Source organism: Cavia porcellus, unplaced genomic scaffold, assembly GCF_034190915.1.
Source record: "Cavia porcellus strain 051 isolate PalLab524CR breed Dunkin Hartley unplaced genomic scaffold, mCavPor4.1 scaffold_16, whole genome shotgun sequence".
NCBI lineage: Eukaryota > Metazoa > Chordata > Mammalia > Rodentia > Caviidae > Cavia > Cavia porcellus.
Window position 1 is genome coordinate 11,152,995 of NW_026947499.1, and position 21,839 is coordinate 11,174,833.

The window sequence follows — 21,839 nt, forward strand, 5'->3', positions numbered from 1 at the left end:
CAGCGAATACAACACATTATTTATTCCCCTGCCTGGATACGAGGCTCCTAGAAGAGGGAAAAAAACCGCAGCCACATGTGTCAGGATTTATATTACAGAGGGAGGACAGTCTTCAAGGGAGACGGGGACACTCGTGTCCTGCTGCACGTGAATTAAGCAGAGCAGAGAGAGAGGCACGGAGGCCGTAAGGGATGGGGTGCCTGGGCGGTTCTAGGCCAGTGCAGCCCCGGCAGCTGGGACCCCAGAGCCATAACCTCGCTAATTCAATAAGTGAACTCCGATAGGCCTAAATGCTGGTTTGGACGGAGATCCTTTCTCATCCCCCCTCCCCAGCTGCCCAAAACCTCAAATAAAATAAAACAGAAATAGAATAAAATAAAATAAAAGCCACACAAGACCTGATCTGAGTCTTTTGTGGCCCCTTCTCTAGGGGGAGCGGGCAGGCTCGTCTGGCCTGAGCACTGGTGTTCTCCTTCCTCCTCCCATGCTCTGCCTGTTCCCAGCTCCGGCAGCAGCGGGGCAGGGTGGGCTGGGACATTATTCAGCGCTGCCGGCGGTGTCTTCAGCCAATCGGAGGCGATGGCAGCCGCTCGCACCTTGCTGACAGCTGCTGTCACAATACTCTCACAAGCGGCAGCTCGATAATAACTCGAAAATGAGATACAAATGAGGGAGTTTTCCTGAGTGGGACACGCGGGGTTTCTCCCACAGCCCGCTGGTGTCTGAGTGTGGCAGGGGATGAGAAAACAAAATCCCGCAAGATGGGCCTGGAAGATTCACCCAGGAACACGGCCTGTCCCCTGGAGGGGTCCCTTGGGGGGACGCGGCCCTGGGACTCCGGCCCCAGCCCCGGCATGCTTCCCCTAAGGGACACTGGGTCCAAGTAAGTCCGGGGGAGGCACCTGGCTCCAAGGTCCCCCAGGAACGAGACCTCCTTGCTGGCTGCTGGCCGGGAATGGCCCTTGCCTGGCTGGCTCTCTGCTTGTCCACATGGAAGGGGACAGAGGGCCCAGGGCACCTCTGAACATAGCACAGCGTACACCATCACCACCCAGGGGTTTAGGGCTTAAAAACCTCACTGGTGCTGTGTTTTAAACATACGAACTGCTCTGGGGTGAAGCCGCTGCTTGGCCATGCTGAGAAGCTGGGCGGTGGCCAGGTTGGGAGGAAATAAAAAGCAGCTAAAGGTTGTGCATTTAACTGGAAGGGAGCAGAGAATGACCATCCCGGGGCGGCGCCCCTGCGGCCCCCGCATGGAAAGCTCCTGGACGATTTCCCCTCTGCCCACTCGTTCCCTGGCAGGACGTGTCCACGGCCGGCACACAGCCATGCTGACACCTGCCCGCCGCCAGCGGCTCCCTGTGGCTCTGGGCTGGAGATGCGGCTGGCTTCCTTCTGCTTAGCACACTTTCTCAAGCTGGCCTGGACAAGGTTAGTTTTAGAACCAGGAGAGAACATTTTTAAAGAGTAAAAGTTTGCAGGGCACAGTGGCACACAGCTCTGATCCTAGTTCTTGGGAGGCTGAGACATGATGCTCACAAGTAGGTCAGCCTGTCTCAAAAAAACCAAAAAACCCCAAAAGGGCGGTGGACATAACTCAGTGGTACAGTGCCCCTGGGTTCAATCCCCAGTACCAGGAAAAACCAAACACACCAAAAACAAAACTCTGATTTGCTAGGAGAGATTTCAAAGGTGTTATAAGCGGAAGTGTTTGGAAGTGACAGGAGGTGACGCTGGGCAAAATCCGCATTGTCCTGGCTTCACTGAACGCAATTCGATACCAGGAAAGGGCTGGGTCTGGGGTCCAGGAGCCAAGTTCCACAGGGATGAGAGGAGAGCAGCAGGGACACACTCCCAAGGGGGTGCTGTGTCTGAGCCCAGTCCCCTGTGAAATACCCTCCTGGCTGCACCGGCAACTCTGCAGGAGCGGAGATCCACTGCCCTCTTTGGAAGAAACCTTCTTCCTCCTGATTCTAGAGCAGCGACCATGCTCAGGGTGGGCAGCCATCCAGGCACACAGAAATGGGAAGGCAGGCACAGGTGTGGACAAGCTGACCAATGGAGAGCGTGGCAGGGGTTCCCTGTTGGGAAGGGCAAGTGGGCCCTTTAAATTAAACAAAATTCAGTGCCTCATTCACGCCAGCCCCGGCTCAAGTACTGGTGACGTTGTCCTGGATAACAGGGACACCCTCCTGCCGCAAGAAGCTCTGCAGGGCAGTGCTGTGCTTGGTACCCAAATGCAGGGCACCAGGGAGATGGGCTCAGCCCTGCACCCCACAGCCCCACCTTCCTCCTTCACCCCACTTCCGACAGGAGTCAAGGCACAGGACCTCCCAGCAACGCCTCTCACCCTGCACGGCAGTGACAGCAAACGTCCTGCGGAAGCAGGGAGCACGGCTGTCATCTTGTGCCCACCCTAACACACTGAAACACATGGGGACGCTGGAAACATTTATCCCAATGAAAGCCACACTGCCTCTATCTCCCTCAAAACAACGCCCCTCCCCGGCTTTGAACGCACTTAGCTGGCTCTGCTGGCCATTTTCCGAAGCAGCTCTAGGGGTCTCTCTCCTGAGTGTCTCTACACGATGTGATCAAGAACACGGTGGATGCTGTGACTGTGCACCATCAGACACAAAGGCAGGCTGGGGCAGATGCGGCACTGCGTCACTTCTGGACCTTTCCTGAGGCCAGAATCACCACGAAAGGGCAATGTATGGAATCAGTTCACGACAGCAGGCAGGGAGATGGCGCGACTGAAGAGGCTTAGGGGGGGTGAAGGCGGGAAACAGGCCTGCGCTAACCAGCTCCGCCACCCCCCAACTGCCCATTCTCCCTGGCCTGAACCCCGCTTTGCTCATCTTTGGAATGGGTCACAGGGCTCCCCCCGCATGGGGTGAGGATGCAGGGCCTGAGGAAGAGTAAGTGGCACCCAGTGGGTGAGACCAGGAGGCCCCAGTGGGCGGTGGCACTCATGAGCTGTGCCCTCACCTCCGTCGATGGCCCCTGAGTGCTGCATGTGGGGTCTGTGGGGTCCCCATGGGCAGGGTGCACAGAGGAGTGAGCAGACTCGGTAGGAGCAGCTGAGCTTCTCTGGGGAGCAGAGCAGTGGTCAGCAGAGGAGGATTTTGGCCCTGAATTAGATCTGGGGAGGCCCTGGAGCGGAGATCCGCGTAGGGCACATGCATAGTAGGCACGGGCCCTGGGCTCCATCCCCAGCACCAAGAAAAAAGGTTTAAGTTTGTTTTTCAATGAGGGAAACATTCATGTGTTAGCTGTGCAACAAAATCTTACTTTCCAAGAAGAAACACACATACAACCTCTGAGATACATTTTCCTTTCTCTTAGTCGCCTCTCTCTCTTCCTATGCATCTGTGTGTCTGAATGGGCGTGGGTAGAAACACAAGGGAGGGAGTGTGAGAGAGCTCAGGTGTGAGCCAGGCACCCAGAGGGGTGCAATGCAGGGGAACACAGCAGGGATGGCGGTGTGTGCCTGTAATCCCAGCACTACTGGAGGCTGAGGCAGGAGGATCACAGTTTGGGCAACTTGGCAGCTTCAGTGAGAGCCTGTCTTAGAAAAGTTAAAGCAGGGCATGACGGTGCGGGTCGTTAACAGCTCCTGTCTTTGCACTGACCAGCCAGTGTCCGAGCTTGACCTGTAGGATCCTGCTATGGGAGCCCCTGGCCACATCCCCTTCCTAGGCAAACAGACAGGACCGGAAGAATAGCAGAAGCTGCACTGAACTTTGGTGGCCGAGGAGCAGAACCGCCGGCCCTGCAGCTCACCTGTGTCCACCAGCAGCATTTCGGCCACGTGTGGGCTTGGCAGCGAAAAAGACCTCCAGGGCTAAGAGGGACCAGCGAGGGCCCTGGACCTAAACTGCGGGCAATAGAGAGAGCCAGGCTGACAAACGAGTCTTCAGTTAGGGTCGGCTGCCTCTCGGATACCCCGGGTCAATAAACTGGGGGCTCAACTCTAACCCTTCACACCGAACTACATCTCCAGCCCTTCCTTTATTTTCTATTTTGTGACTGGGTTTCCCTAAGTTGCTAAATTGCCCAGGCTGGGCTTGAACATGTGATCCTCTTGCCTCAGCCTCAGAGAAATGTGAGCACAGTGAGTTCCTGCTGGTTTGCGTACAGAGAGATGCTCTGGGAAATCCCGGGAGCCCAGGCACCCCGTGATGGGTGTGCTGAGCCTGGCTCAGGAGAGTCTGCCTCGACACGGGCACCTGTCTTTATCTGTCCTGAAATCTCTCTGCTCGGATGCACATGAAGTGTTCCTTTCCCACTTCCAGGAGCAGCTGGCGGCGTTTACTGATGACTGTGGTCACTTTACTGTTCCGGCTCTCAGGACAAGAGCCGGGCCGAGATTCTGCTGCCCTAGGTGTGGCTGCGGGTGGCAGCACCGCCTCCCTGCAGGGCTCTGATGCCAGCAGGCACTCGGCAGTAGCATCATCAGCCACAGGGACCACGAGGGATCCTGGATCTCGAGCTGAGGCTGTGTCTTCCTAATATTAAAACCCACAGTCTGAATTTACTTTCTACAAAATGACCTCATCCATCACCGTAAAATAATGCTGTTAATTTGAATTGTATTGACTTTAAATTATGTTTGTTTTTAACTCGGAAATGTGTTTTGATGTTTATAGTCCTAAAGAACCATCAGTGCGAATTGTCAGTTTATTTTGGGTTCCACATTGGTGTATAGCTAAGTAACATAATAATAAAATATTTACATTGTCCCACTGTGGGGAAGAACCATGAGATCTGTCTGGTTCTTTTGTTTTCTGTAGCACTGGCAAATAAACCCCATCCGTCTGGTATTTTGTATTTTCTTCTTGTATTTTGAAGGTTTTGCTAAGCCGCTTAGGCTGGAACAGGACCTTGAGATCATCTCCTGCCTCAGCCTCCAGAATTAGGATTTGAGGTTCATGCCCCAGTCCAGCTCTGCTTTTCCTTTCAAAGGGCTCTTTGTATTTTGTACCCTTTTAAGAAACAGTGAGGCCGACGGTTTTATGAAGGGGCTGCAGAATGACACTCCCTGAGAGGCAAGAGGAGCTGAGCTCCCTTACTTCGGGTTCCTCAGGGAGGATCAGAGAGGCAGGGTGGTTTTCCTTAGGGCACCCAGCTTGTCAGCAGCAGGAATGGGAGAAGACCGCAATGCCCCCACCTCCCAGCACAGCCCCATGTCTTCTAGAAGTCTCAGGGGTGAGCCTCACAGGTGGGGGGCAGCCATCCTGGGCCGGAAGGGGCACCAGCAACCTCCCTGACCTCAGGCTTCGCAGCATAGCAGCCACTGTGGCCCATCCTGCTGTCCACAAGACAGCGGGCCCCAGACAGTCAGACCCTCGGCCCGAGACCCCCAGGTCAGGACCACCAGATGTGAACGACCTATCTCTACCGAGATCTGCAATGAGGTGAACTCGTACCCCTCCCCCAAGCCCAGCCACCCCTTCCTTCCCGGGGTCCGTGTCTGTTTCTGGAGTTCCAGAGAGATGCTCTGGAAATGCCGCTCCACCCGGGAGCCCTGCCTCAGCCGCACAGCTGTGTGCTGGAACCCGCTGTCCTGGGAAGGTTCCAGGCTGTCCCGGGATGCAGGGAATGGCAGGGTGCAATTATCAGCTCCAGCACTAAGTGAAGAGCAGGTCTAGACAGAGTGCCAGGCCGCAGCTGCCACGGAGCCGGCAGAGGTGTGAAAGCTACGCCACGCGCACGGTGCCACCCCGGGTCCCATCCACCATCGGAGCTTTGTCGCCTACCCTGGGGTCAGCCTAGGTGCAGAGAGAAAGGGGTCAGCCCCAGGGGAAGGCGGGCCTCGGATACCTCAAAGGAAGGAAGGAAACAGCGACCAAAGCCTCCACCTCTCAGAGTCACGGCTGTTTCCCAGGAGGAGGGATGCCAGGCTCCCGTGTTGTTCCGCTGGGTACCCACAGAGGCGCACGTCCCACTCTGTGCCAGCCGCCCGCGCTGCTTCCCCGCCTCAGCTGCCCACCTGCACCGCGGCAGACAGTGCTAATCAGCCACTTCCCACGGTCCCAACAGCCTCCAACACAGAACCACAGGCAGCCATGAGCAACTGGTTTGCACTGGCTGGGAAAGCAGAGCCACTGCTGCATGGGGCTTGGCTCAGTGCTCTCAGACTCACTCAAAACATGAAGGCCCAGAGAGGTCATGCAACTGCCCGAGCTCGCACAGCGGGAGCAGGATGGAGCCGGGACGGAATCCCATCTCCTGACTCCGCAGCCGTGCACCACTGAACTGGAGAGTCACCCTGGCTTCGTCCCCAGCAGACAACCGCTGTCTGGTGACTGAGGGACAGGAACAGTGGGAGGAATGAGAACCCAGCCCCCCGCCCCAGCATGCTCTGGAGCAAGAGTTGCGCATTCAGGCTGAGAAGGAAGGTTCATGCCACCTCTGTGGGTCCCTGCAGGATGTGTTACAGGAAGATGACACAGAAATGCAGAGAAGAGTGTTAGGGAGCAGGGAGCCTGGCCTCTCGAGACTTGGGGAATCCCTTGCTAAGTCTGCTGAGCCACAGCCACCCTCCACTTTACTTGCTTATCCCTGGTGACGGGCAACTCACTACTGCCGTCGTTTATGGCTGGGGTTCTCTTTCTAAACCTGACTTTGAGAGAATCACAAATGCACACACAAGAAAGAGCCATGAGGTCCTCACAGGACAGCACCAGGGAGGTCCTGTGCGCCTTCCCCTGGCTGCCCGGGGCCCACAGAAGCGCAGCACAGCTGAGGAGCGGGAATGCAAGCCCTGACCTCGCCAGGATCCGCACTCGCCTGTATGCGGGTTTAGTCCCAGGACGTTTTACCCGAGGAGGTCTGAGCGCCCACTGCCTCGTGATGGAGACTGAGAACAGTGTCATCTCAGAGACCCCACCTGCTACCCGCCCTGTCGTAGATTCTGTCTGCCTCACTCACTCCTGGCAGCCATGAGTTGGCACCCTCTCTCCTTAGCCATTTCCAGAGCATTAGAGGTGGAATCACGCACTCCATCAGGCAGTTCTGAGAATGACCAGGCCGCAGTGTGACTCCATGGTTTCCTCTTCATAGCCGAGTAGTATTCCACTGTGTGGACATGCCACAGTCAGCTACAGACATGCCGGCTGTCCACAGTTTCTGCTTGCTGTGATTAAAGCTGCTATGAACATCTGCGTAGGGGTTCCTGCCCCCTTAGTCTTATTGAAATGCAATTCACAATGTCTGCAACTCGCCCACTTAACGTACACAACTCGGCTGGGTGCAGTGTACTTGCAGGACACAGTCGATTGTAGACTGTTTTCATCACCTCAGAAAGAAGCCGGGTGCCCGTCTGCTGTCTGCACCTCCCCACTGTGAGCCCGTGTTGGACCTCTGCTGAGCTGCGTGTTCTGGGTGCACGATGAAATGGAACCCACGACACGGACAGTGCTTCTGGTCCTCTGTCCTCACCTGTCACTGTCAGCTGATGGGCGGCGGCACTACGAAGCCACCCAGCGTGCGGGCCTTGTGTGAAGCCCCAAACATAAAAGCTGTCCCAGCAGGGCCTGCAGTGGGCAATACAGGCCAGAGGGTGTCACAGCAGCAGCCACTAAGGACACATGACAAGGACGAGGCCACCAAACTGTGCCATTAAAACACACATGGGCCTCCCTCGACGGGGCTTATCACTCTGCTGGCTCAGTGGGACCTAAACTCAGGTGTCACCTGTTTCCTCTCTCATCTCAGCGCTCACACTGTTACAAATGTGACTCAACAGGATGCCACAGCCTGAAGGAAGCCTCGAAGGAACAGCCAAGGCCACCACGGGGACATCACAAATGAAAACTGATGCTGCGGGGCAGAGAGAAATCGGGCCTTGCTGGTGACCACCACGGGCCACCTGAGTCTCCACCTGGGGAAAGCCGCACCTCATCTCCACCCAGCGTCGCACAAAGAGCAGCGTCACATGGACCATGCTGCTAGGTGGTCAGGTCTCCAGAGGGGCATGGGAGACCAACCTCCCAAGTGGGGGCGCACAGCTCTTCAGCAGAAGCGAAGTCACAAAGTGACAGGATTAAAAGGCAGGGGCTGAAAGGCTGCCCATTAGATGGAAGAGGCAAACAACCTCAATACCATATCCATCACCATGGGACCCGGGCCCAGGATGCAACAATGAGAAAAAGAACAGAAAATTCAACTAAGAAACTCAGACAACCCAAGTGTAAAAACCGGCCAAAGGACTTGAACGCCAGAGACCAGAGGCTGAAGAGCTCACCAGCGTACCCAAGAACTGATTTCCTTAGCTGTCAGAGCAGCCGCTTCACATCCACGGACTCGTGGAACCACCAACGCTCCAGGGACACGGGAGGGGGAGAGTGACGGGGAGCAACAGTGCCAGGTGCCGGGTGCCGGTGGCGGGGGCAGGGGACACCCACGCATGGGCGGCAACTGCTCTGCGGACTAGGGTAGAGTCATGGGGAACAGAGACCTGGCCAGGGAGCAGGCAGTGTTTCCTGTGTCCAGGGGTTCTGCCGCCACGTGCCCTAAAGAAACACATGCTCTGAAAGACTGTCCCCTGGACAGCATCCCCAATAGCCAAAACTCACAGGGGCCCAAACGTGCATTGATAAACCGCCTGTGATGCAGTTGCGCAGTGCAATCCCAGCCAGCACCAGGAGGGGCCGGACGACCACAGAAGCCAAACCCAGGATGTGTGTGGGGATGCCGTGTACATGGAGCACGGGGCCGGTGACACTGCACAGTGTTGGAGTCAGGAGAAAGGCTGCTCCCCAATGGGGGTGGGCCCTAGGGCGGGAGCTGTGTGACCGGGCAAACTCCTGAGCCTCTCTGTGCTCACATGCAGTCCACACTAGGGTCCCGGGAAGGGAGGCTCCATCAGTGAGTCCTGGCGCTCAGGGGACCCTTCTGAGTGTCGCCCTTCTATCAGGCACATGCAGATGATGGGTTGTGACCGGATAGCCAGGGGCAGGGGTCAGGACACAGAGCAGACAGCACACGGACAGCAGATCCCGGGCCACTGGGAGGCAGACCGGGGTGCAGAGGTCACGGGCAGAAGAGGTCTGGCCAGGGAGCAGAAGCGGAAGGGCTCAGCGGGACAGGGCGCCTGCCCAGCGCTTCACCAGCACAACTGCTCTCCAAGATTGCGTCTCCAGGGAAGGCACAGGCACGGAAAGGGGAGGCCGCAGCCGCAGATCTCACAGCCAGACACGGCAGAGCTGCCCTGGGCTGCCCCGTGGGTCTAGTGACAGCACCCCATGCCCTCGACCCCTCGACACGTCTGATGTCGCACGGCACACAGGTGTCCCTGTGCGCATAGTCCTGCCATGAGGTCAGCCCAGAAAGTGTGGGGACATGGGGCTCCTGGGTGTGAAGCTGGCAGAGGGGTGGGGGACCCTGAGCTGTGTGTGACCCCAGTCAGCTGAGTCCCAGAGTGGCCCTGCCTGGAGCACAGGCAGGCGGGAGACGACAGGGGAAGGTGGGCGCTCAAAATGAGGAACAAGAGCTCCATCCACACCCAGTGGCGCTGGGGAGCAGCTGCTGGGGGATGCGCCCGCCTGCCTGATGGTCAGACACTGGGCTGGGCAGGGCCCAGGGGCACATTCCTGTACACCCAGCGGGAGGATGAAGCAGAGGACAAGTTTGAGCCCTGCTTAGGCGACTTAACAAGACCCCTCTACTAACAAAATGCAACAGTGAGGGGTATCTATGGAAAACAAAAAACTAAGAGCTATGAAGAACTCAGGATGCATGTGTGCTTTGCACACGGGAGCACCATTCACCCACCCAGCCCCAGCACGGGGCAAGCCACGTAACCACACCCAGGGGCTGCATGGCTGCAAACACGCCCTATGGATCACGGTGGGGGGCAGGACTTGGCACCAGTGGGAGGCATTGAGGATGCGGTCCCTGCAGAACGCGCACGCACGGTGCTCCTGGCTCCTGCGGGTCACCACAGTCTTGGTGGGAGGCTGGACCTTCCAGGAAGGAACCAGAAATGCCCCTAGGGCTGGGACTCCGCGCCCCCCAGCCACAGTCTTTCTAGGACACGGCCCTTCACCTGTGTTCCCAGTGTCCTGGAAGGGCCTGGGTCCCTGACACGGGCTGGCATAGAGGTCATACTCTCCGTGCCAGAGTTCCTCTCCTCTGATAGCACCCCTTGGATCTGGGTGGTAGAGGATGTATCTGAGCCCTGCCGTGGGGGACACCAAGTGAATCCCCCACACCAGCTCAGCTGTGTGGTCCCAGCCAGGATGCCACGCTGCCCTGAGGCTCGTTTCCTCATAGGGTGAAAGAGACAGCACTGTCTGTCTATACAGGGCCACGTGGGTGCACACTTGAGAGCCCAGCACACCCGAGAGCCTGCAGGGGCTGCACACTTACTACACTGGGCGTCACAGACCCACAAAACCTGTCTGACACTATGCAACAGACCGGGTACCCCAAACCCTGAGCTTTCCCCCGCAGGTGACCTTTGCTGGACAGTGGCTTTGTCTGAGTTTGTCTGTGGCGTCCCTAGAACAGCTCTGGTTTCTGAGCAGGCTCACAGCGACCCCTGCTGCCCACCATGAGAACTGCCCCACAGGGCCAGCAGGAAGAACAACAAAAGCCAGGTAGTCTCTGGAGAAGGGCTGGCCCTCCAGGGTCTGGGAGGATGCCTGTCAGAGCCCGGCAGGGAGAAGCATCGCCAACGCGCATGTAACTAAGCTCAGACACTAATTCCCTGTCTCCTACAGATAACTTTAATACTCAGATCACACAGAGTGCCTTCCCTTCCCCGAGTTCTTTTGTTTCCCTGGATAAGTGTCTCCTAAAAAGACTGTGGAACCCAGAGAAACTGTCATTTCTGAGGGACATTATTTCCTGATCAACATGCAATGTCCTTGGCTGGTTCTGATCCAGCAGCTCTTAAATTGTACTCTCTAAAAAGCAGTGGCAGGTTAAAACGGGCAGACGCACCCCACACACACCTCGCTGGGATGAGAATTCAGAACCCCTCTGCCTGATCTACTCAGGTTCAGGCAATGACAGTGTCCCCGGCCTGTGACCCTGTCCCTGAGGCTGGAGCCACCAGGTGGGACATCAGGATCCTAGCTGAGCCACCTCTGCATCAGCTCCCCGGACACATCCGTGAGCGCCTAGCACCAGTGTGTGCCCTGCAGCAGCCAGAAGGAGGACGACTAGGACCCTGAAGCAAAGGCCCCAAATGGTTTCCACCCTCTAAACCACACAGGGAGGACGAAGACGACAAATTTTGCACATCGACAGTGCTTTCCGGTCTCTGGAACTTGGGACTCCATTCCCACCTGCAGTTTCCCAGCAAGATGGCAACCAGTGACTTCACCAGGGACTTAACACTGTTGCTCATCACCACAAACTGTGACGAGCAGAAGCTGAACCACTGCACCCTGGAATGGAGGACCCTAAAGGGTCAGCCTCGTGGAGATGCAGCTCCCCCGAGCGCGCTCACACCCAGCCAGGCCTCACATCTCGGACTGCTGCTACTCTGCAGGTGACAGGTTTTCTCTGCCCACCGCACACACACTGGCTTCAAGCCTTTCCTTCTGCTGCTCGCCAGAAAGCACCTTGCTCGGGCTCAGAGCTGATGACAGCTAATGCTCTGAAGAACTAAAATATAATGTGCAGCACGGGAATCACAAGCAAGGGACAGCATTTGTTTCTGAGGAATGAATTACCTGCTGATGAGCTCTGAGAGCCCAGACTGCTGGTTTGTCTCTCAAAACAGGAGAAGAACGGGTCTTGCTGAACCTGGATTCCTGCCTGGCATGGCAGCTGGCTGAGCAGAGGCCCCCCAGCAAAAGCAGCAGGTGCTGTGGGTGTGGGAGGAAACGTCCACTGTCCTGCCTGGCCCTGAGAGGCAGCTGAGTTCTTCGCCTCTGTGCTAGCAGGTAACTCATCTTCTCAGAGGGAGCTTTCAATAGAGAGCTCCTGAGATCAGGGGTCCCCTCCACACTGGCCAGGAGGCTCGGGGGAGCTGCTATCCAGACACCAGGGTCTGACTGTACCTGTGACCATGGGAGTCCAACTCTGAGCCCAAGCACAGGGATGCTTGCAAAAGTCAACAGGTGACCTCAAGGTGCCCAAGGTGGAGCACCACTTGCTTCAACCACAGATGGCGGACATTTCGAGCAGACCCCAGGGGCAGCTGAGCTTCACCGCTGAGGCTCCGGCCCCTCCTGCGGCAGGTGGAGGGGCAGAGAGGCCTGACTGGATCTGCTTTTCTGCCCAAAGTGCACAGAGGTGAAGCGAGAGAAATCCAAGGCAGCTGAAGATCACCTCTGAAAAGCCTCTGTGGTGGCCTGCAGTGGGAGCTGCCAGCCCCAGGCTACCATCCCCAGATGCCACCGCTCGCCGGCGCCATACACAGAGAGCGTGTCTCACCTGAACAGCTCTCGGATCTCGCGGAGGTCGGCTTGGAAGGGGATGTTCCGCACCAGGATCTTGGAGGTCGTCTGCTTCCTCGGAACTTGCTTCTTCCAGGAAGACGTCATGGCTGGCCTGGAGCGGGAGGGAAAGGGGCTTAGGTTCCTGGAGGTGCCAATGGCCCCCGCCCTACACTGTCTTCTCCCTAGCAGAATGGATGCTCCTGTCCACGTTCAGGTGATGGACCACGCAGCATGTGTGGAAGAGGCCATGGTGTAACAGGAGAAAGGCAGTGTCCCCCCATCCCAGGGAACACGGACTGTAACTGTCCCCCTACAAAGCCATGCTGTGTGCCTGACACATCCCTGCTGTTGCCCCCAGAAATGACCTGGATTGAGGAGTGACAGCTCCCCACATAACCCAATCTCCCCAATTCCTTCTCTGCAGATACAAAGGAAGACTGTGTGAGTCCCAAAGGCCTAGTCTGTGACACTTTGTTCCACAGGAGGACCCCACAGAGGCCTGGGCTGAGATGGGACGGCAGGAAACCGCCCAGCTGAGGCTGCCAGGCCGTCCCTCACACTCCCCTGGGTCACATCCCGCTGTTCCAAGCAGAGCAGAGTAGCGAGCAGAGCTGTGTAATACCAAGTAAGGTGCGAGTGCCACGCCAGGCCCCCCATCTGCATCGCCTCAGGCAAGGGACTGTGTCTCTGTGCTGGATTTCTCAGACACCGGCGCTGCATCTATGGGTGTGGAGCTGTCAACGGCCGCTGCGGTGACAACGATGACTGTCCTGACTCCTTCCTGCTCTGTCACCTCCTCAGAGACCTCCACTGACACAGCAGCCCCAGCACACACCCCGCCCTGGTCCCCTTCCTGGCACGCACGCTGACCTGATGGCTCCCCACGCCTCAACTGCGCTTCCCTGTTCCAGGTGTCCTGTCACTCGAGGGCAGTGCTGTCCACACAGCAGCCACATACGGCTCCCTCAGTCAGAATTAAGGTGAAACACCACGAAGACCCCACTCCCCAGGGCTGGGCACCCCTGAGTGGTCCCCAACGACCCTGCCTCCTGGTCCTCCTGACCTCCAAGGCCCTGGGCAACTGAAGCCACCGTGTGAGACTCAGGACGTGGCTCTTGCAAGACACTGCTCCTGCTCCTTGCTCCCTCCTGGATCCCTTGTGCTGGAGAAGCCAGCACTGTGTCACCAGGACACTGAGCAGGCCCAGGATGAGCCCAGAGTGAGGCACAGGACAGGCCAACACAGAGACGCCCTTGACCCTCCCAGAGGCTGAACTCCCCTCCCCCCACCATGGGGCTGCTCCTGGAATCCGGCCACGGAACCAGCAAGGACGCGGACTTTTACTATCATGACTGCGAGTCTGGCATCGTTCGCTGGGCAGCAGAAGGTAATAAGTACTGTGGCATGTGCCACCTCACGGATGGCACTGGTGGGGAACATTTCTGGCACCATGGAAGGCTCTGTTCAAGAGTTCTGTCCTGGGATGTGAATGCCACCAGCAACTGCCACCATGAGCCCAGGAAGAGTCTAGGGTCTTGTATTTCCCATGTCCATTTCCTGAATGTGGACACGACATCATGGACGCTGGTGCTATGGTTTATATCCAGATCCCCTCCTAACTCTCTTGGACTCAGAGGCAGCAGCTTGGGAAGGTGGCTGGACTATGGAATAGCAAGTGGCTACTCCTCCGCCACGGCCCTGTGCCATCTGTCCCGCCTCGGAGTCAGCTGACCACACAAGGACTCAGATCACTGAACCAAGAGCTAAAATCAATGCCTCCTTTAAGTTGCAGGTGTCAAGGGTCGGGTCTCAGTGACAGAAAGGGCCTGAGACAATTGGTCGGGAAGCAGGAGCAGGCAAGGCTGGCTCTGGGCTGCTCTGTAAAGGGACACGGGAAAGGGAGACAGGCACCCCGGCAGAGTGCCCAGGGCATGGCACAAGCTACATGCTATATACATAGTGCCAGGAGCCACACTTACTCCACAGGTTGGGTCGCCTGCCCGAGGTCACTTGGCCCCTGGATTAGGACCAGGAACCCCTGCTGGGCCCCAGAGGGCCCAACCCGAGTCTTCTTTCCACTCAGGACACTTAGCACAGCAGACTGGGGAGGACGAGAACACCCTGAGCCGTCTCCACACGCAGCTAAGGACGGCGAGGAGGAAACGGCAGCGCCTGGGCAGGGACTGGCAGCAAATCTGCTCCAAGGTCACAGCAAACGGCCAGCTCGCTGGAAATGACCCAATAAATACATAAACCAGCTCCAGGACTGCTGGAGCGGTCACTGCAGCCCCCAGGCGGGGAGAGGACAATGCAGCGGTTACTGTCGGGAGCCCCGAGCTCGGGGGTCACTCAGATGACACAGGTGGAGACCAGGAGCAGAGCCAGACTCTGAGACATGGCGCTCTGCAGGAGGTGGTCACCGGGCGGACTGGCCTGCGATGTCTCTAGCTGCGTCTGCCCACCGACGCACACTGTTGCCAGGCGCTGCCGCCCAGCTCTCAGAAGACAGCCCCAGAAAACCCACTGTGCAGAGGTAACGGCCCTTAGGGGTCTTCTGAAGCAGCAGCCACGCCCAGCTCGTTTAGGGTTTATTTCTGCTACCGAGGTGAGTGGTGGGTGCGTGTTTCTCCTGCTTCTTCCTTTCATTATAAACAGGGTGTGCAGAGAATCCAACCCAGCTATTCCCCTCCTAGGAATCTTCCTCAAAAGGTAATCATCGTACTACAGGACACGCGTGCACTCACATTTACAGCAGCTCAATTCAGAGGAGCCAAGTTTGGAAGTAGCCCATATACGCACCAACAGACTATTGGCTAAAGAAAACAGTATTTATACACAGTGGGGTACTACTCGGTCACAAAGAAGGATAGAATTGTCACCTGTAGGAAGACACATGCACTTCAGGTCCGTAATGTTAAATGAAATAAATCAGACGCACAGGCTTACACATCACACCATTTCTCTCATATGAGAGACGCAAAGCGTAAGTGAAGAGTAAAATAAAAAGATGGTAGGAAATACAGGCACAGATCCTTCCCAAAAGGGAAGGGGACTGAGAGACGGGAAGGAGGTGGGAAAACGACCATGTGTTATGTCCAGGCACCACCTCCCCACAGGGATGCAAACATTACGTACTAAGAACGTGTACTAATAAAACCTTTAAAAAGCAAAGAAAAAATCCATGCAGAGGAATAGCACGGTGCCAGCTCAGGAAGGACATGGGGTCAGCGCTGGCAGAGGCCCTCAGTGAGGGAGAATCCTAAATAAGTGACGAGCACCGTGCGGAAAGGACATTCCAGGGCCCTGAGACACCACGCCGGGTGGCCAGCACCAGCACAGCGGGAATTAGTGCTGCCTGTGGGCAGCGGGGGCTGCGGTAGACTTACTTGGTGGCTCGTTCTGAGATCCGCACTTCCACCTTATGGCCGTCCACGACGTGACCCTAAGAAGTAAGACAGCGCGGCTTGTCCCTGTCCTCAGCTCTCCAGCACTCCTGACCTCCACAGGCAGCTCAAGGCCCGGAAAGGGAAAGGGCTGGCAGGCAGAGGGCAGAGACCTGGCCTCCCCTCGTCCTCTGACCCAATGTGCCCTGGACTTGGTGTCATTCAGGGGCACCGAGTTCCCTGTCAGTTACAAGTATTGTGAGGGTTAAGGGCCTCTCGGGTCTGGCATGCAGAGTCTGGTTTAATTTGCAGACACCAGGTCCCATCTGCCCCTGTGCGGGCGGGCAGGGGGACGTTTCTCATCCCTACCTCAGAGGCCCTGCCACAGGTCCTCAGCGTGTGCTGGCCCACCCCCACCCCCTGCTCAGTGCGTCAGGGGCTTGAGAAGGGTGAAAGTTTGGCCCCAACAACATGGGCTCAGATATCGCCACACCCCCGAGGCAAGCCCTGAAACCTCCTTCACCTGGAGCTGCCTGAGGGCTTTCTGCGCATGTTCTGGCTTCTTGTACTCCACAAATCCAAAGCCCATGGACAGCAGTGCGCCTGGGAGAGAGAAAGAAACCCCCCAGCGGGTGGCAGGAGGGGTGTGGATGAGCTTGGGACCACACTCGAGGCTCCCCTGGGCCCAGGGTCTGAATGACCTCCCCTTCTCTTTGCACCCTCTTCCACCCCAAGAAGACTTCAGCAGCAGCTCCCCGTTTATGGCTGTGGCCAGCTACCCAGGGCACTCCTGGTGTCCGCAGGACTCGGCCAATGAGGTGCTCTCCACGGCTGCCACCCGGGGCTCACTGACCAGACCACTGGCACGATAATTAACTTGTAACAGGGTCCTGCTTCTTGGAGGGAGGGCAGCGAACAGTGATGACCCCCACTGTGATAAGTGGGGATGTCTCCACTTGGCTGCCTGCTGCCACACCTAAGACACTCGGTAAACACACGCACCGAAACCCAGGCTTCCCCTGTGCAAGTGTTCCTCCCACTGGCCACAGTGATGGTGTTTGTCTTTCTTCCTCCTCATTCTTGGTATTTGAGACAGTCTCGCTATGTGGCTCAGGCTGACCTTGAACAGCGTGTAGCCCACGCTGGCCTCGAACTCACGGGACCCTCCTGCCTCAGCTGGGATCACAGGCGTGTGCCACCATGCCCAGCTCACGCTCCCTTTCTGAATCTCAGACGCTTCCTGCTTCCCCTGCTGCTGACCAGACGCTGTGTATGTGTATGCGTGCATGTGTGCATCTGTGCCTGTACGTGTGTGTCGGGGGCCTGAGGGGCACTGAACACAAATCTGTCACTGTATCTCCTCCCTCAGACGTGAAATTTTGTACATCCTCATCCATCTCTGGCCCAGCACTTTTGTCTGTGTTTTTTGGAACCAGGCATTGAACCTATAACATCCCGCTTGCCAGGCAGGTGCTCTGCCGCTGGCCTGCATATCCAGCTGGCCAGGCATTTTTACAGTTGTGCGACATCAGTTTTCCCAGCACCGCCCTGAGGTTTCAGGCACTCTACCTGCTTTGCTCTTCTTCTTGGAGATGGAGCAGCTCCTCAGCGCCCCGGCTTTGGAAAACACCTGGGGAAGGAGTTCACAGCAATCACCCTCTTCTCCAGGTGAACCTGTGGCCCACCTGGGTGCGGGGGAGGTCGGGATCACAGCAGCTCACTGCAGCGGCCAGGCCCACACTGGGGCCCTGTAACTCCCTCAGAGGCCGGGGGAGGCTCCGTGATGAAGTCTCATTTTCCCATGCAAAGACTGAGGCTAGGGGTTCAGAGATGGCCCCCACCTAGGACTACAGGCCCGGAAGTGCTGGGCTGAGACTGGGACTCGGGTACCAGGGGTGCTGACCCCAGGCTCCAACACTAGGCAGGCGAGGAAGACTGCACCCCCAAATTTGCCACCCTGAGATCCTGGGGGTGGCAAGACTGGAGGAGACGGGATGCCTGCTTTCAGTGACCAGACGGCCCCTAGGGGCTGCTGGGCAGGTTTCCTGCCTGGCTATAGAGAGTGGGCAGGGCCTGGAGCAGTCACCACTGCCGTAGACCAGGCCAGAGGAAGGCGTGAGCAGGTGCGGTGCCCAGCGGCCCAGGCCTGGCCTCTCATTGCCCCTGCACTTAAACCCCAAAGGGTGTTTAAAATCCTTAATTTAAGTCACATTACACTTCTTCTCTTTCCCTTTTCTATCTCTCTTGCTTGAGCCCAGCCAGAGTGAAACCCACTGGGACCTGGTTCTGGCACCAAACACACACGGTCCAGGGAATAGGGATCGGAGTCCTCATACACACAATCCATGCAGCAGCCAGGGTGGCTAGAGCCAGACATGGGACCTGGATGACCTCATCACCCTATCAGACCTCTGACAGCCCTGTGAGACCACTGCACTCGCATCTCCACATGACAGATGGGGAAACCGAGGCACAGGAAGGACTTGCTAGGGGCACAGAGTTAGGAAGGAGCGAAGCTGGAAGCCAGGCCCAGGCAGATGGATGCCAGTCATGGCACCACACTCAGACTGCAGCTGGGCAGCAGTCCTGGACTGTCAATGGGCTGTGTGTGACCTCAGGACAATGACACGACCTTCTGCAGCTCTGTCTCCAGGAGCACAGGGGGAAGAAACTGGGCCAGATCCTGCAGGCTGCGCCTCCAGCTCGAGAGCCTTTCATTCCCAGGATGCTCTGGGGCTGAGGTTGGAGCACATCTTCCAGAAAACACCAGTCCCCCCACTGAGGCCCCACCCCACACCCACGCTCCTCCTCCTCTCCCAAGATCCCACTCACTTTCTTCAGTGTCTCCTCTGTGGTGTCGAAGTTTAGGTTTTTAATGAACAGAGTACACCCTGGAAGGCTCTCCTCCTCCTCCTCCTCTTCCTCCTCTTCCTCTCCTCCTCCTTCTGTCCTGGTGGTGGGTGCTGCTGTTCCTTCCTCTGCAGGCTTTTCAGTTTCTGGGGTCTCCATGTCAGCTGTTGGCCCCCCAACAAAAACAAACAAACCCATTCTTTAAATGATGTCTTACCTGCCAAGGCCTAAAGGCTTATGGCACAGAATCTTCTAGATCAAATCTGCGCTACAGGTACTGCAGGCAGGGGTTGAGCTCCGTTTTGGCAGCGAGATGGCAAAGGAGAGAGGGAAGTGGGGGGAGGTGAAGAGAAAGAGAGGGCACCCACAGGAGGCCCAAGACAGCGTCCTGCCAGGCCCCCGTTTTGAAGAGAACAGGGTACAAAACACAGAGCCATCATTGTGGGTCCCTCATGGGATGAGGCCATACTCATGTCAACTTCAGAGCCACCATGCTGTCCTCAGCAGGGCTGCTTCTGAAGGACATTTAATAACATCAAGCAGAGTCCACCACATAAACGCTCAGAACTAAAGGCGCACAGCCTGACTGCAGTCACGGTCCCCAGTGTTTCTGAGGGAACCTGTGCGTGTGCACAGACACACAGCAGGGACAACGGGAGGTGCAGGAAGACTCCGCCGATCCCTGCAGAGCTCCGGTCCAGGCGGCCTTCGCCCCACCCTTGCACACCACTTCTGCTTTGAAAGGTGAGCACTTCAGGAAACCCTGTGCCTTAGCGAGGGGCATGTGTGCACTTGTGTGTGTCGGGGATGGGCAGGTGTGCGTGTCTGTGCACACGTGTGTGCAGATGCAGTGTGGCAGGGGCACCAGGCAGAGCCTCGGCATCAGAGTCGGCCAAGGTGCTGAGTGAGGACCTCTTCCCTGGTGACGGCGACGGAGGCCTGAGAAGGCTGTGGACGGGGCAGCACCGTGACCCCTCCAGAGGCCCTTCAAGGAAAGGTGCTCAGTTCCATTCCTCCTCCCCATGTTCCCCAAGTCACAGGATCGGGGGCCCAGGGACGAATCCTCTCTGCTACCCCCCAGGAATTAGCTTGTCTTTGTGCTTCTTTCGAGCAGCTTTGACTGCACGCTCATCCCTGATCCCCCTTCTTTTGGACCAGGTGCCCACCTGGCTCCCCCAAGACTTACATCCTGCACTCTGTGGGGGCAGAAGCTGCTGCAGGTCATGAGACCAGAAGCTGGCGGAGACAAGCTGCTTCTCCTCACTCCCCTTCGCCTCAACAGTTCCAACTTCTCCGAAAGGGCTTCCTACACCCTCTATCCAGGCACCAAAGACGTTCCTGGCTCCCCTGCCCTTTCTGTGCAAGCCCAAGGCTTTCAAGTCCTCAACTGCTTTGTCAAGAAACACCCTTTCAAGGCTAATGCAAACAGCTACGGTGATGATAAGGTCGCCTCTTTAACATCAGTGGAACTGGCAGCTGCTGCAGCTCATGGTGAGCCCAGATTCCAGACTCAGGCCCCAGGACAAAGAGAAGAGATTTGCATAGAGGCTGCTCCCTGGGCTAAGAGACCCCCCCACAGCTCACAGCACCAGGGACTCCCTGGCGGGCCATCTGCACTCAGACTCCGATGTTCAAAGCTGCAGAGGAAAGAGCATTGCTGATGGCAGGGAGCTAACGGGCCATGAGCTCCGACCTTAGGTCCCGAGGGGTGACGTTGGTTCCCAGCCGGCGGGGTCATCCTGAGGGAGGGAGGAGAGCCGGTGAGCTCTCCTGCCACCCAGAATCTCTGCCCGTGTCCTGGACGCTAGGCTGCTTTACACCCACGGACCCACGCAGCTACACAGGGCCCAGGGAACGCATTCGAACCCTAGCTCCCAGGCAGCTTCTCGGGGAGGGAGAGGGCACGAGAGACCCCAAACAAGCTTTTAGCAGAGACAGAGTGTCCAGGACGACCGTGACCAAGGTCACGGCCATCGCCCCCTTGATGTTAAGATGATCACTGGCCCACGGTCCCCTCAGTGTGGCCAGAGTGCAGGCTAAGAAGCTGAAAACTCCAGCTCTTGGGTGGGGGAAACTCTGGTTTTTTTTTTCTTTTTCCTTTTTATCGGTACCAGGGATCGAACTCACGACTGCCTGCTTGCAAGGCAGGCGCTTATGCCGCTGAGCTAAATCCCCAGCCTAAACTCCGATTTTGTATTTTGGCAACTTCACACAGCAGCATTAAGGCTTTTCTATTAACAGCGGTCAATAAACCAGCCAGCCCTCTCCCCAAGGCAGAGACCAGTGGCCCTGCCCTGCTGCCCCCAGGCCCAGAAGCTGGTAGCCCTCACCGTGGCCACAGTGGTCACCACCCTGCTCCACAGGCTGGGCTGCCCAGAGAGGGGTGATGCTTGGCTTTAGTGACAGCTGAGCTAAGTGAAGGCTGGGGTTGGCACCCCAGGAGTGGATGGGTCCTCATGCTGGGCGAGTCTCCCAGCCAGGGAGGAAAGGGGACTTCAAGGATGGCAGGAGTCTAACACCTGGGGTGTGCAGCCGGCTTGGCCTCGGGGCTTTCCTGGCTTCTTCAAAAGCCCTCATCCCAACACACGCTGGAAATGAACGAGACTGCTTTGATGCTGAGAGCCCACTGAGGCCCGGATCTGATCCACTCAGGGACCACCGCACCCCTAGCACCAGGCTGAGTTTGTGCTTCAGAAACACGCCTATGGTGACCACATGGCACACTCAGCCTGCATCCCGCACGTAACACAGCCCTGAGGACAGTCACCGCACCCAGAGGACACCGATCTGACTTCCTGCTTCACGCCCAGATCTCCGCTGCGTGCCTTGGGTCTCAGCTAGGAGCTCAGGCTTGGGCTTGCGGCTGTGGGACACACCTCACTCTCAACCTATCTCCACTGCTCCCTTCTCTCCATCCAGGAAAGGGGACAATGACAGCAGCGCCCCCTACAGGATGCTCCTGAGAACTACGGCACACAGGCCTTAGCGCAGTACCCACCCTCTCCTCACATCACCCTTGTTCCCAGCCAGCCTTTCAGAGGCCGAGGGAAGCAGGTGGGGAGTCCTAGCTCTATGAGACACAGGCCCGGGCCATCCTTCCCCTCCCTCAGCCAGCGCCAGAGCTCTGCGCCCAGGGGACTGCGGCCCTGGAGGCACCTTGTACTTCTCAAGCGCCCAGGCCACCCTGCTGGGCACGGGTCCAGGG

The 21,839-nt window shown here is 57.4% G+C and overlaps 1 protein-coding gene across 5 annotated transcripts in view; it reads right to left on the reverse strand.

The window, feature by feature from the left end:
* Rbm19 (RNA binding motif protein 19) overlaps window positions 1–21,839 on the reverse strand; it is a 91,129-nt gene that overhangs the window by 44,857 nt on the left and 24,433 nt on the right. For all 5 annotated transcript variants that reach the window (XM_004999571.4, XM_003461361.5, XM_004999570.4 and 2 more), the window contains exons 17-21: window positions 18,617–18,798; window positions 17,354–17,414; window positions 16,308–16,387; window positions 15,788–15,843; window positions 12,397–12,513 (exon numbers count right to left, since the gene is read on the reverse strand). In XM_004999571.4, the coding sequence (XP_004999628.1) occupies window positions 12,397–12,513; window positions 15,788–15,843; window positions 16,308–16,387; window positions 17,354–17,414; window positions 18,617–18,798 (496 nt within the window). The remainder of the gene's footprint in view (window positions 1–12,396; window positions 12,514–15,787; window positions 15,844–16,307; window positions 16,388–17,353; window positions 17,415–18,616; window positions 18,799–21,839) is intronic.